The sequence below is a fragment of the Vombatus ursinus genome, unplaced genomic scaffold (genome assembly GCF_900497805.2).
Source record: "Vombatus ursinus unplaced genomic scaffold, bare-nosed wombat genome assembly UNPS02014804.1, whole genome shotgun sequence".
Lineage (NCBI taxonomy): Eukaryota > Metazoa > Chordata > Mammalia > Diprotodontia > Vombatidae > Vombatus > Vombatus ursinus.
Window position 1 is genome coordinate 9,070,585 of NW_020954582.1, and position 15,082 is coordinate 9,085,666.

Here is a 15,082-nt window from a genome sequence, read left to right on the forward strand (position 1 = left end):
GTGTGTGTGTGTGTGTGTGTGTGTGTGTGTGTGTGTGTGTGTGTGTGAGTGTGTGGGAACCATTTTCTGGATGGTTAAATTTAACCCATAATCTTCTCCAATAAGGTCAGCTCATTTTCCCACCTCTACCAGTGTCTTCTATCCTGTCATACATTTTCATCTCTTCTTCCTCCCCATTTTCATGCTATTTACTTCATTGGTAAATGTGTAGGCATCTGTGCCAATTAAATTATTGTATGAATTGTTTTCCTTTTTTTTGCTTAGCACTGCCTTTCACCCCAACCAACACCATTATGCTTATTATGATGATTACTAAAAGCATCTCCTAAAGTACTCCTCAGTGTTCTATGTGCTCAGTAGTCATTTATGAGCAAATAAGTTTTATGAACCACTTGTAGACCAAATGCCATTGGAGATGGAGATGACTAGAAAGAACTGCATCTCTATAATGTTCTTAACACCCTGTCCATCTGAGAAAAAAAATGAAATGCATACACGTTGGGATCACCTATGTAATCAAGTGAAATGCAAACTCTCTGAAGGCAAGGAAGGATTTAAAAAAAAACAGTCTTTGCATCTCCACAGCTCTTGTTGTGTCTGGCCCAAAGTAGGCACTTATATGCTCATTATTGGATTGGATATGGTTGTCCCAAATGTGAGCCAACCTGATGTTCTGTATGAAAACAATGGCATGGTAGAGACTTATGAAGTCTGTGAATGCTTCACACAGTGAGCAAGGTAGGGGATTTGATTTAAACAGAAAATCTTTGGGGCCATTACATGCACTTATTCTCTGTATCTTTAAAAGGAATATAAAAGGTTCTGTTCTGGTTCTGGTTCTGTTATGGTTAACCATTTAAAGATGCTTTTAGGACAACTCCTTAGATGTCTCTTTATAAAGAATATCATCAGAGTGTTAGAGAAGTCATGACAGCCTTTTAAATTAAAAAAATGACTTTATTTAAAATAATCTTACCATTCCTCCACATGACAGATTCTAATAGCATATTAGGTATTACTGTCATGGATTAATTATTCCATGAAGATAAACCACTGTCTTTTCTGCACCCATATTAAATAACTGCCACAAAAGTCATACGATACATTACTGCCAAACATGGACCATAGATGTTCATTTGAATATAGATGGACTATTGAAATTATCAATCCTTTTGTGTTCATTAAGAAATACCCCAAATATTTACCAATTTCTGGACAAGATGAGAGAATTCCAAGATAGGAAGCAAGCTCAATGATTATTAAAGTGCTCAATAGCATCACTGAAGGTGTTTCTAATATACTAAAAGTATCAGTGCACACTCTACCTTAAGAATAGTGATTTATACCTATGTTAATATTATTTTATGTCAACTTTAAATCATGATATTTTATTCCTACTTCAACAATGCTATTTATGTTGCTGTATTTGTTACAGAAATTAGTGCCATTGTACTTAAACACTTCTTTCAAACTTGACCCAATATCCCTTTCAAGATATTTAAAAAGTCATAAATAGGGAAAAGAAGCTAAATTATTTTAGGCAGGTAGGTAGCACAGTGAGTAGAGCGCTGGAATCTGGAGTCAGGAAGAGAGGAGTTCAATTTAGTCTTTAGCCATTTACTAGCTGCCTGACTGGCCAAGTCACTTAATCTCATCTGAATCAGTTTCTTCATTTGTAAAATAGGGATAATAATAAGACCTCCCTCTCAGGGTTGTTACAATGAATAATGAGATCAATATTTACAAAGTGCTTCACAAACCTTAAAGAGCTATATTAATTTTAGGTATTATTATTGTTATTGTACCTATATCATATAGCAAATAAGTAACAGGTCTAGTGCTGAAACCAAGGGTTTTATTCCTCTTTCTTCTCTCTTTTATAAAAATTTTATCTGGTGATCCCTGTAAGAATATAGATTTCCTAACTGTTACAGACCTGAATTTAAAAACTTGGTTGAAAACACATGCAAGGAAAAGCATTCTGGAGCACTAATGAACTTGTATCATCTTCTCAACATCATTTACTTATTTACAGCACCATTTCTGATTTTATATATATATATATATATGTATATGTATGTATATATATCAAGTGTAAGAAAAAAATCTATTAAGCCCATCATGAGTGATCAAACTAAATATTAGTTGAATATTTTTCAATACATAGGCTCGCCAAACAATACATTGAGTCATCATCCTTCCAATTTTGTGAGATTGCTTAGCATGAAATTTAAATGCTGTAAGCTAAAGACACAATGAATAGAGTAGGATAAAATTTCACCAAGGAAGGAACTTAGGTGATTTTTTCATTAATCCCCAAAAGGAAGAAAGTACAATTAAAATGTACTTGCTTTCAAGATTATAAAAATTCTCAATTTTAAGTATTAGCTGCTGCATTTAATACCAGAATGATGCTAGTGAGATCATGGAGGTAAGTTTAATTCACTTTATGTATAAGTTAACCCAAAAGAGATTCAGCAATTCAATAACAATTCAGGAAATGCTTCTCATGTACAACATATTTTAGTAGGTGCTAGGGAAGTAAAGACAAAGAAACATAGTCCCTGACTTCAGGGAGCTTATAATCTTAAAAAAAAAGTAGAGAGGGATGTGTCATGTAAACGAGCAAGTATGAAACAAGATAGGATGTGATAATCAATAAAACAAGCACCCAACCAGCATTTATTAAGCATCTACTATGCACCAGAAACTATTCGAGGCTTTGATCACACAAAGACAAAAAAACCAAAAATACTATTGCCTCCACTCAAAGAATTTACATCTTATCAGGAGAAATAACACACAAATACACATTCTAATTCAAAACATATGCAAAATAGATACAAAATGATTTCAGACTGGATTGGGCATTACTGACTGCAGAAATGGGAAAAGGAAGTGACATTTTAGCAGGAACATACAGGAAGCTGCAGATTCTAAGAGGCAGAGGCAAGGAGAAAAAGTCAACAAGCAATTTATGAAGCACTTAGTACATGCCAGGCACTGTGCTAGGTGCTGGGGAAACAAAGAAAGGCAAAAGAGTCCCTGCTTTCCAGGGGCTTTGATGGAGGAAGAATTCCAGACACAGGTCACAGCCTGTGAAAACGCACAGAGGTGGTTAATGGAAGATCAGGCATGAGGAATATGTGGGCCAGCTTGCTTAAACTGGAGAGTATGGGAAACAGAGTAATATAGGTCTGGAAAAGTGGGCTGGAGACACATAATGAAGGACTGTCAATGGCCCGAAGGCTCTGTTTCATTTTTGTCCCAGAAGCAAGAGCGACCCATTTGTAAGCCAGGGAATGACATGCTCCAACCTGGGCTGGGGGTGTCTGATGACTTTGGCAGTTGTGTGTAGGATAGGTTAGAAAGGGGAGGGGCTGGGGAGGGAGAAGAATGAGGAGAAGATTGAAATTGTCTAGGTGAAAATATAAGGTCTGTGAGAATGTGGGGAAATGAGCAGACTTGTGAGACTTTGTGGAGGTCTCATCAATGGGAACTTATGGTTGATTACAGAGAGAAGGTCATCGCAAAAGAGATCAAGACAAAGCATTTTTTTATTAATTAATTTATTTTCAGTTTTCAACAATCACTTCCATAAGCTTTTGAGTTTTAAATTTTCTCCCCCTCCTCTCCACTTCCCTCCCCAAGATGCCATGCAATCTGATATACATATACATTCCTATTAAACGTATTTTCACATTAGTTATGTTGTGAAGAAGAATTAGAACCTATAGGAGGAAGCACAAGAAAGAAGAAACAAAACAAAACAGAAGAAAAAAGTAGCAAATAATCTGCTTCAATCTGCATTCAGACTCCATAGTTCTTTCTCTGGATGTGGATAGCATTTTCCATCATGTGACTTTTGGAGATAAGACAAAATATTTTCGAAAAGAGTTGAAAAGCGAGTTTGAGAACAGGTGGGAAATTGGGGAAAGCTTCATGAAAGGGGAGGCATCAGAACTGAGCCTTCAAAGAAGAGTCACGTATTTTGACAGCCAGAGATAAAAAGGGAGAATGTTATAGCTCTGGGAAGAGGGCCTGTGTGCATGGATGGAATCAGGAGAATGCAAGATGAGGTGGAGAAGTGCTTCTACTCCAGATGAAAACTATAATCTCTAGCCACAGCTTGCACCCATATGTTATTGTTGTTCAGTTTCAATTGTGTTTGACTCTTTGTGACCCCAATGGGGATTTTCATGGCAAAGATACTGGAGTGGATTGCCATTTCCTTCTCCAGTCCATTTTACAGATGAGGAAATTGAGGTGAACAAGGTTAAGTGACTTGCCCAGAATCACACAACTATTAAGTGTCTGGGGCCAGATTTGAACTCAGGAAAACAAGTCTTCCTCATTTAAAGCCCACTGCTCTATCCACTTCACTACCTAACCCATATATACACATTAGCCGAATCTGCACGGGTAGGACCTTGGTTAGAGCCAGAACACCATAGCAGAGCATAATTAGCTTATCACGATGGTCCTTCAGTGGTAGTATCTTTGCATACAAACCCAGCATACCCATCCTCCCAAAGGAAAATGATTCCAAAAAATATTAATTTGAAGAAGTACAATGGCAACAGAAATGATAGTTGGTTCCTTATAATCAAACTACATTAAGGCATATGGATTTTCCCCCTGAGCAGTTATTCACTGCGTACCAAGCTCTAGACAGGCTTATGCTTAATAGAAGGTAAAGGATGATCTTATGGGGAATGCCAGTTTCTTCACCTACAAAATGAAGGGACTGAATTATAAGATCAGAGGCTCCCAGATCTAGCTGGAAGGGACATGAAAGATCATAGATAGAGTTTCATCAATGGAAATAACTTCCAAGAATGCACATCATCATGTGCTTTGACATTTCACCCTAGGGAACATGGGAACTTTCCACCTCACTTGCAGCTGAAATATCCTGTTAAATGTTGTGGTCCCCCATTAGCATGTGAACTTGACTGCAGGAACTGTCTCCATTTTTCTGTTTGTATCTTGACAGAAGAGTTTGCACATAGTAAGCATTTAATGAGTGTTTTTTTTTTTATTAATTAATTAATTCATCCCTATGGTCCTTTCCAGTTCTCAATCTCATGATCCTGTGAAACTGGTTTAACCCACCATAACATTATTTGGCACATAATACTTGTTCAAATAGAATAGAATACTTGTTTAAATGAATTGAATATACAGGATATCCCAAAAGTCTTAGTGTAGTTTGAAGTTAATGAGAGCTTAAAACTTCACTTGGCCTTTTGGGATACCCTATAATGGCAAAGTAGTGGTAGCTAAAGAAAAACAAAAATGAAGTATTACTACTATTTTAATTCTTTTTTAAGCATCTTTATCTTTTCCCGAATATTCTAAAGGGTGAATGTGGTTGAGTGTGAGAGAGGCCTTTTCTTTTTCTTTCTTTCTTTTTTTTTTGTACAAAGTAATATGTCATTTTCAATTAAAATAGGAAAGCCCTAGGGAAACAGGGTGTGATAGTAGTTAGAAAGCCAGTCTTGGATTCATGAAGCCTGGGGTCCAAATCCTGACTTTCATCCACATGGACTGGGTGACCTCCCACTGCCCCAGAAGCAGCTGCCAATTGGCAGTGATAGAGCAGAGGTTGCAATGGGAGACCCCTGTTCCCCAAGAAATTATGCAGGTGCAGACCCAAGATTCAAATGTGTGATGATGGAAGTAGGAGAAACAGTAAGAGAGGCAGGAGCATGGAGCCTCCAGGCTGGAAGGGTCCTCAGAGGCCAGCCATTCAGAAGAGAGCTTGAGTTAAGAACGTACTCTGACATCCCCAGCACAAGGTCAGCCAGCCTCTGCTTGAAGATCACAGAAGGGGTTAGCAATGCATTGGAGTAGCACCTAGTGTGAGACTTCTGTTCCTTACTGAAGGACTCTGTGCTAATCACCAGATGAGAAAAGACTCTTGTAGACAAACATATGTAACTCAATGAGTTGGTACCTTTATTCATATTGCTAATCAAGGGCCCCACATTTGTTAATTTAAGGTTGTGCATGAATTTTCCCCTCAAACAGAATATATAACACTTTAAAAAAATCTATATATGCTTGAGAAGCAGCACAGTGTGATCTAAATATATTCTAGAGTCAGGCAGAGCTGGATTCAAATCCTGCCTCTGATCTTTACTGTGTGTTCATGGGCAAGCGTCTCAACCTCCTTCACCCTCAATTTTCACATTTGTAAAACCAGGATAAAAACACTTGTGGTACTTATCCATAACAACAGGTTTTTTTTAAGGTCCCAAAAGATAATATATTTAAAATCTTAACAAATCTCTCCCCCTCCTCTCATATGCATACACACATGAATGTATATTATAAGTGGCGGTTTTAATTATAATATAATACCATATATTAGGAGAAACAGCTTTGTTTATTGGATAGAGAGCTAGCCTTGGAGTCAGTAAGATCCGAATTCCAGTAGGTTCTCTGACAAATACTGCCTCTCCGACCCTCAATCTCTCAGTGCCTCAAGCACCCATCTAAGACTCTAAACTGGGAAAGAAATTAGGGATCTGCATTGGTTTGGGGAAGTGCCTTACACCAAGGAAATCACAGACTCCCATTCCCCCCCAAAAAGGTGTGTTATAATTATCTGTTAGTGTCTTCTGCTCTTTGAAGGTTGATACCTTTTCTTCCCTGTCACCTGTGACTTGCCTGCCACGTGTTGGTGTCCATCCCTGTCACCTTAACTTTGATAATTAACTTACGTGGAAAGGCATTTTAAAAGAAAACGAAGAACAAAATATCAACTAAAATCAAATGGTTTCCGTTTTGTATTTTTAGAAGAAAATAAAATAAAAAAATAAAAGCATGGTATTAGTTGGCATTTTTATTAAGAAAACAGAATAAGTCACAAGCAGCTCTGAAATTCTGGACAACTTGGGCTCAGGGCGATTCACTTTTCCTGAATGGGTGTGTGTCTCTTTAAGGAGGTGCTTCTATTTTTGACACAGCATGTGTGCAGTCACATGTGCTAGAAAATGTAGGGGTTGCCATGGTAAATTCACGTCTTTTCACGAATAAGCAACTAAAAAGGTGCATGAACAACTCTCACCCCCAGAATGTGCCAGCGATGGCTGTCCTTTTCTTGGCAAATACCAACATATGCTTCAGAGCACAAAGGATCCTATTGAAATAATTATGAAACTTCTATTCACTAAGATTGTTCATAAAATGGTGAAATAAAAATGGGAACCATCGCCCAGGCATTCAAACTTCTTATGCAAAAAAAAAAAAAATCCCCAATTAGGGAGAGTAGCCCCTCGTCCAAGCTCATTTTGGAGAACGTCCAAATTCCGCCTCAGCCCTGTCTGGTAGTATACTAGAGGGCTGTTTCGTTTGTCCAAACGGAGGAATTCCTAAAGATCAGCCCCCAGTCACCTTCATACCCTGGCGCATTAGAAACAAAAGCACAACCCAGTTCTCAAGTTTGCAGCTTCTCCTCGCATGTCTAGTACCCCAGAACCTAGCAGCATCAGCATCTGCCACCTTTGCCCAGCAGGGCAGGTCGCTCCTCGTAACCTGGCAGAGTTCCGAAGCCTTATTTTGTGTGGCTCTGGGAATGGACGTGCCTCTTAGTCTCAGGAAGCTGGTGATGCCTGTTTCTAACAGAAGGAGGTAGGAGGTTCACGGCCATGGGAGATGCCCACGTGTGTCGGGGGAGCGTGGAACTTCTCGACTGCCTTTCCAGAAGGGCAAGCCTCATTCAAAAGGTGGCTGAATGGACCCCTCCCCCACCTCAAAATAACCATCTCTTTGTGCACCTACATCTCTCCATCATCACATGCAGTAAACTTTTCTTCTTTCTCTGGAGGCGGAATAAAGCAGCCTGGACGCATGACATTTCACAGGCTGAGGCAGGAACAAAGAAAATCAAGTTCCCAGCAGTGGATCTTGCCCACCGGAGGGATCACGTGGTCTGCTTCCACTCCTCTCGCCCACGCTCTGCTATCTCTATTGTGCCTAGACACTTTCCCCTGGTTCCAACGCACCCGTCCATAAAACCACTTTCCCACCCAGAGGACCAGATTGCTTGGGGCACGCTGTACAGGGGGCTGGGGGTCCAGAAGGGTGCAGAGTGACCCAGTTAGCACCTCAGGTGATTTCGACGAACTGAAGGTACCTTGCGAAAGTAAGCAGAAGGCACAAGCAGATGTCTTAGCAACCCTCCCTTTCTCCTTCTTGGAAGGATGGAACGTAGGAGAGCTTCCATCATCCCTTTTCTAAAACGGAGGGTGGCTGGGGTTTCTTTCCGCGAGTTAGCCAAGTGCATCTCCACCCTGGGCTAGCCCCCACCTCAGCTGCAGCCCCCCCCCCCCCCAGCTTTGCATGAGGAGGAGACGGAGCAAAAGGGGAGGGAGGGTGGAGGCTGGGCTTTTTCTCAGTGTCCTCCCCCTTTGCAGTTGAGCACTGTAATGTGGAAAGCAATCCCCTAACTAATAAAAACAGACACATATTAAAGCTATTTAAAAAGATAATAACGCACGCTCTAGAGATTGCTGACTCTGTGCTAACATAGAAAGACCAGAGACAGATATATAGTAATGAAAGCAATGTGATGGCAGTCAGGGTGCAGTTATTAATACTACTGTCATTCCTTTCCTCACGCTTTCAGTGGAGGCTATAACACACAGCCGGCTTGCTGAGGAGTCCAGCCGGGAGGCCAAACGCAGAGACGTTCACAAGGGACAAAAGCGCACAAATCCCAACAGTCCAGGATCATCCACTCTGAGCAGCGTCGGCACTGAGGCACAATGGGCACCACTCGAGTTTGGGAAGGTCCCTGGGGTGGGAAGGGGGAAATCCTTCTGCCTCTAAACGCCTGCACCCGACCACCCCAGACCTCCCCTTTCTCGCCCCTCCGCACCCCGGGACCCGAAACCCCTTCCCTTTCAGCACCCAGGCCAAACAAAGAGCTTCGAAACATTTCCCTTACAACCCAAGCACCAGATCGGTAACCGCACCTCAGGGGACAGCAGAAGAGTGAGCAGCTAGGGTTAATGTTCCCTTGCTACAAGAGTGTGTGTGTGTGTGTGTGTGTGCGCGCGCGTATCTATGTGTGTGCGTGTGCGTGTGTGTGTGTATCTATGTGTGTGTGTGTGTGTATCTATGTGTGTGTGTATCTATGTGTGTGCGTGTGCGTGTGTGCGCGCGGCGTGCATGTGTGTGTGTGCGTGTGCGTGTGTGCGCGCGGCGTGCATGTGTGTGTGTGCATGTGTGTGCACGCGCGTGCGTGCGTGTGTGTGTGTGTGTGCACGCGCGAGTGAGCGAGCGAGTGTGTGCCCGCAGCTATCACAACAGCCACTCCAGTCTTTTGGGCATCTCCCTGAAACAGCTGCGGGCGCGATCTCTAAGCTGACGTTAAGAGCCCCTGTGTTGGACCTCCTCTCCTCACTGCTCACTGCTCGAGCAGAGCAGTGTCTCCCCGTTACCTCCTCCCCACACCCTTTTCGCAGTATGTAACCCTTTACTACACTTACTGTGGCCGTGAAGTCCACCCACTTACCTCTACCACCGCCCGCCAAGACCTTTTAAACGCCTCCCGCCATCTCCTACCGATCGAGGGGCCCCAGAGAGAAAAAAGCCACTGCACCAGCACCAGAGCAAGCAGCTGGCAGCGGGTGATCGCGGGAAGCCCGGCGATGAACCTGCCTGCCCTCTCCTCCCCTGGATTCGCCGCCCAGGGGGGAGCCCGGTGCTCTCACGCCTTCTCGCTGCGCCTGGAAGCGGGCACCGAGCAGAGGCTGGCCACTGCAGCAGCCCCTCTCCAAGGAAGGGAAGGGGCCAGGGAAGAGAAGTAGGGTACTTACATTGCAGGCTCCTGGAGGAACTGTCCATGAGTCTCCCAAGGGCTCCAGACGTTCAGCTGCAAATGGTTATTCCTTAAAGTGTGTGTTCCCGGGTCCGCAGTAGAGTGGGAGTGGAGAATCTTGTTTTTTTTTTTTTTTTTTTTTTTTCCCTCTCCTTTTCTTAGAGAGGAAAGGAGGAGAAGGAAAGGGGATTCCAGGAAGGTCCAAGGCTAGACCATGATGCCGATGCCCTTCAGGTGGACTGCTGGATGGGTTCCCATGGGAAACAGTGGAGAGGGGAAGCCCGGGCAGCGACTAGCAGCAGGCTGGGGGTGGGAGCAGAACGGTAACTCTCCTAGTCTGTGCCAAGCCTGGCCGGCCACCCAATCACCAGCAGCGGCAACAGCAGTGGTAGCGGCACCTCCTTCCCCACCCCCCCAGGAGGCTCCACAGACAATAAATCCTGGTGGGAAAAGGAAAGGCGAGGAAGCAAGCCGAACGGTGCCCCCCGACTCCTAGCCTCGGTGTGCCTGTGCCAGGCGGGGCGGGGCTGGGGGGGAGATCCCCGAGGAGCGCCGGGTGTGCAGGGAGCCCCGAAGCGAGCAGGGGGCTAAAAGAGCCCGCGGCAGTAGCGGTGGCTGAGCGAAGCCAGAAGCAGCCGCCGGGGGGATCCGGGCAGTCGGCCCGGAGGGCAGGGGCCTCGCCCGCCTTGCCCACCTCGCCTCGCCTTGGTTAGGCGGCTCGGCTCACAGGTGCCGTGGGTGGGTAGGCGGCGAGGCGAGGCATGTGGCTGGCCGCCTCGCTCGCTCGCTCGCTGGCTTACTCGACCCCCTCCCCCCTCGTCCTTTTGGCTTTCTTCCTCCTCCTCCTCCTCCTCCTCCTCCTCTTGCCTGTGCTCCCCACCCCCTGGTAGGACGGACTACACCGGCTGCAGCTACGGCTTCAGAGTGTGAAAAATGTCAAGGAGATTTTCTCCCCCCTCCCCAACCAGCGAGGGGCGGAGACTGAGTCCTGACGCGCCCGGCGCCCCTCCTCTCTGAGCTAGCCCCCGCCCCCTCCCCGGCTAAAAACCCCGCGGGGAAAGCGGAGGATGCCCAGGCTCGAGCCCATCCGCTGCTGCCGAGGCCCGGGGCTTCCTGACGAGGAGGGTGCCCCGCTGCGTGGCCCGCTGGGGCTCGCTGGCCCGGGCGCTGGCTGCTGCTCCGCGGGGGCCGGCCCGAGCCTCCGTCCGGGCGGGAGTCCCCGCCCGCCGCCTAGCCCGGGATCGGCGCGCCGGGCGCCTTCCCCTGGAGCAGCCCGGCCCGGTGCAAAGCGCCGGCCGCCTGCCTCCGCGTGCGTGCCAGGAGAGCCGCCCCCACAGACTCCGGGACTGCCAGCGCCGCGCTGAGCGCAGCTCGGGGCCGGGAGCCCCGGAGGAGGCTGGGGCTGCTATCGCTGTCGTGGGGCTGCCTCTGCTGCTCGCGCCTTGGCCGCAGCTCTTTCAGCCGGGGCAGCGCGTCTCCTCTCCCTCGCTTCTGCCTCCCCGGGACCCCGCCCTCCCAGGCTCTCAAGAAGACGGGGGGGGGGGGTCCTCTTGTCCAGATGCAGTCGGTGGAACGGCCACCGTTTAAGACTTAGAGCCCCATCTTCCAAGCCCACCCAGGGAGTGGCTACCTCCTAGCGACGACAGACTTGCAGCGCTAGGATTTAGCCATCTATCTCCTCTCCCCCTTACCATAGAAGCACACAAAGGCACCTCTCTAGTCCTGTGGGCCACTGAGTTGGTTGTTAAACTCTTGGAAGCGTCTGCGGGCCGAGTAGCACTGGAAACACCCCCCCCCCCCCAACAACAACGATCAAAACTTGGGGAGGAAGGAGTGATGGAAAATGGCAATGTGAAATGAATCTTATTCTGCACTCATCCTTTGACCCCCGCCCCCAGGGATTTCTTCTTTCTCCTTATCTTCTCGTGACTAGTGTGAGATAGAAATGTTTACATACGTACAATCAAACAGACGTACATACACACATACCTAGGAATTTTCTTTTGGGAATGTCGTTGAGCGGTCCGTGGGGGCAGTGGTTAAGCTTTGACTTTTCTCTTCATGCTAAGCAAGCTAAACGCCGACGTTTCATCTTTCCAACTACCTCCAAGTGGAGTCGTGTATGAGCCGATGCAGGCGTTCAGTGCATGCTCCCCAGTGCGATGCACACAGCATCCCAACGCAAGGCACGTTCTCCCAATTGTGGGTCTGGGAGGATGAGCCCTTCAAGGTCAAACATCATCTTCTGTCTCTGGGTAGGAACTGCCTGGAAAGGGATTCGGGCCATGGGCAACTAATGGGATGGGTGAGCAGCCAGGGAAGGTTGATTTTGCAGGAAACAGCTGGCTGATGACGGAGGAACTGCTGCTTCATTCCACCGAGGAAGGAAAGAAGAGCGAGAAGCTGGACGGGGAGAGGTTGGGCAGCCTCATCATCTGAAGAGATAGCAGAGTAGACTTTTGAAGTGCTGGGAAATGCGCGGATTGTGGAGTAACTCAACTGTCAGAAGGAGGAAATACTCGATTTCTGGGGACAGATTGGAGGACTGACCCCGGCCGGGCTTCCTTCTCTTTCCCTAGGAGAATCATGTCACGTTTTCCTACACCTCATGGCCCCCATGGATAACCCAGGGTGGGATGTGCAAATGAGAACTGGGAAAATAAAAGAAGCAAGTTAGAAACTAGTTTGAAAAATTTGCTCAGTGTGCTAGTCCTTGGCTCAGCCTTTAAAGCCCTTACCCGACTGCCCTTCAAACAGCATCCCCACCCCCACCCCCCAATCCGCCCCTGCTTGGTCCTATGATGGGGCATTCTATCTCTTGCCTGAATGCCTGCTTGCTGCAGTCCAGCATGTCTGGAATGAACGCCTTTCATCCCCCCAACCCCCTCTGCCACCTCAGGGATTAGCTTGGTGCTTGGAGCGTATAGTGTGGGCTTAACTACTGCTTACTAAATTGAATTGAATTGTTTTCTGTGGGCCACTCCTCTCTATCCCCTCGGAAATCCTGGATCCCTCCAAAATTTATTTCAGGTGCCGCCTTCTGAAGGAGGCCTTTCCTTATTCACCCTGTTCTTAGTCCACCTCCCTCACTCTAAGAATTACTTTGTATCTGTTTTGTATACATATCGTATTTCCCACAGTAGACTGTAAACTCCTTGAGGGCAGACACGGTTTCATTTTTGTTTCTGTGTCCAAAGCCTATAGCAGAATATCTAGCCGTAACACAATGCCACAGATTCTCCTATACAACTTTCACACCGTACTTGGCACAAAGTGCACACCTTTACCAAATCTGATAGGATTGCCTCCTATCACCAACGTTTTTTCTGTATTGTTTCCTAAAAATGAACACATTTCCACACTGAATGCCTAGAACATCCTGGGAAATTAGGATTTACCTACAATGTGAGCGGTGGAGTGGGGAATTTGGAATGCCTTCTGGAGCCTTTCCCCCTTTGTCTTTTCCTGATCTCTAAGGAAGTTGTGAGAATAATATCATGGCCTTCTTTCCTCCTCTAATTCTGGCTCCTGGACCTTAGACATGTGAGTCAGCAAAGAACTAAATGGATAGAGCTTTGGAAAGCATGCATGCCTACTGTGAGCTCTTAGGTGTTTTGACAGATGTGATTTCTATATAAAACAATGCAAAAGAAGAAAAAAAAATATTCTTCTTCAAGATAGGCCCTGAGCATACTGTCCCGATTTTGCACAAGATTTATGAATCTCTTATAGAATTTGACCACCTTTGCTTTTTGAACAATATCTCATAACAATTTCAATGGTCTCATGGAATTGAACTATTGAAATGCAAATGGAAATGCTGTCTTTAAACTAACTCTGGACTGCCCTGGCACCAATTTTTGAGAAGTACATATGATTGTCTTAAAATTGGGCAGAGATGAATGTGAAAATACCCATAGGCTCTTGCAAAGCCCAAGAGCTGAGAAAAAAAAAATCCATAACTTAAGAACTGGGATCAAGGAAGTTTTGACAACCACTCATCAGATTAAGTCTGGGACAGCTTGATACAGTATTGAAGGACAGCCTAAGTATATTCAAAAAGTCAAGAATTCATACAACATACTAATAAATACCTCAGTTTCTTTAAAACCTCCAAGATCTGCTTCCAATATAGGCAAAACTTACTGTGGTATAATGATTTAAGGAGTATTGGAAATGGTACTGCTTTCCCAAAATACATCCCTGCCCTACCTGACAGGATGCTTGAAAATCCACCAGTAGGGATTCATTCATGCTGTCAGGGATTCTTTTTCAATGTTCCCAGTTAAAGTGGACATTCTGCTCTACCAATGACTAGTTGTATGACCTTGGGTGAATTAGTTAACATAGTTGAGTCTTAGTGTCCTTGCTGGTGAAATAAGAGTGAAATAAATGTCCCTTGGGTTCTATTCACCTTAAAATCTATGATGCTATGATTCTGGGAAGGAGAACATGTACTCAACCCTGAAGAAAAGAGAGACAATACCAATAATAATAATAATAATAATATATATATATACACACACACATATATATATGTACATATACATATACACATATACCTACATATATAGATATACATACATATATACACATATATACATATACATATACACATACACATACACACAAATTAACTAGCTGTGTGACCTTAGGTAAGCCAAGATCTCTCCCACAGGACTGTAATCACTTACAGCCTTGTGAGAGAGATAATGGCTTACCCAAAGTCACAAAACTAGTAAGTTGCAGAACCAGAATTTGAAATCAGGCCCCCTGAAATTCATTCATTCTGTACCTACTATATGCATACTACTGTGGGTGCTAGGCAAAGGGAGAGAGAGAGAGAGAGAGAGAGAGAGAGAGAGAGAGAGAGAGAGAGAGAGAGAGAGATAAATAGATATGGATGGGTAGATAGATGGATGGATAGATAATAGGATAGATATATATATAGATACATAGGGGTGGATGGATGGATGGATGGATAGATAGGTGATAGGATAGATAGATATACATAGACATATATGGATGGATTGATGGATGGATAGATAAGTAGAAAAGGGCCTGCCCAAGGGAGTTTACAATCTAAAAAGATAATAAAACACAAACACATGACAGATTCAATGCACACTATTAGACAATCAAAGCATCAGAGAATTACAAAATAAAATGCTATGTCAGGTCATGACATTGGCAATAGGGGTGACTAGGGAAATCAGAAAGAGCTTCATGGAGGAGCTAGCATTGATTTTT

General features: G+C 45.0%; 1 protein-coding gene across 5 annotated transcripts in view; it reads right to left on the reverse strand.

The window, feature by feature from the left end:
* The window catches only part of LRRC7 (leucine rich repeat containing 7), a 589,282-nt gene extending 579,341 nt beyond the window's left edge, over positions 1–9,941 (reverse strand). For all 5 annotated transcript variants that reach the window (XM_027873996.1, XM_027873992.1, XM_027873991.1 and 2 more), the window contains exon 1: positions 9,831–9,941. In XM_027873996.1, coding sequence (XP_027729797.1) covers positions 9,831–9,832 — 2 coding nt within the window. In that variant the 5' untranslated portion in view covers positions 9,833–9,941. The remainder of the gene's footprint in view (positions 1–9,830) is intronic.
* Positions 9,942–15,082: the final 5,141 nt, after the last annotated feature.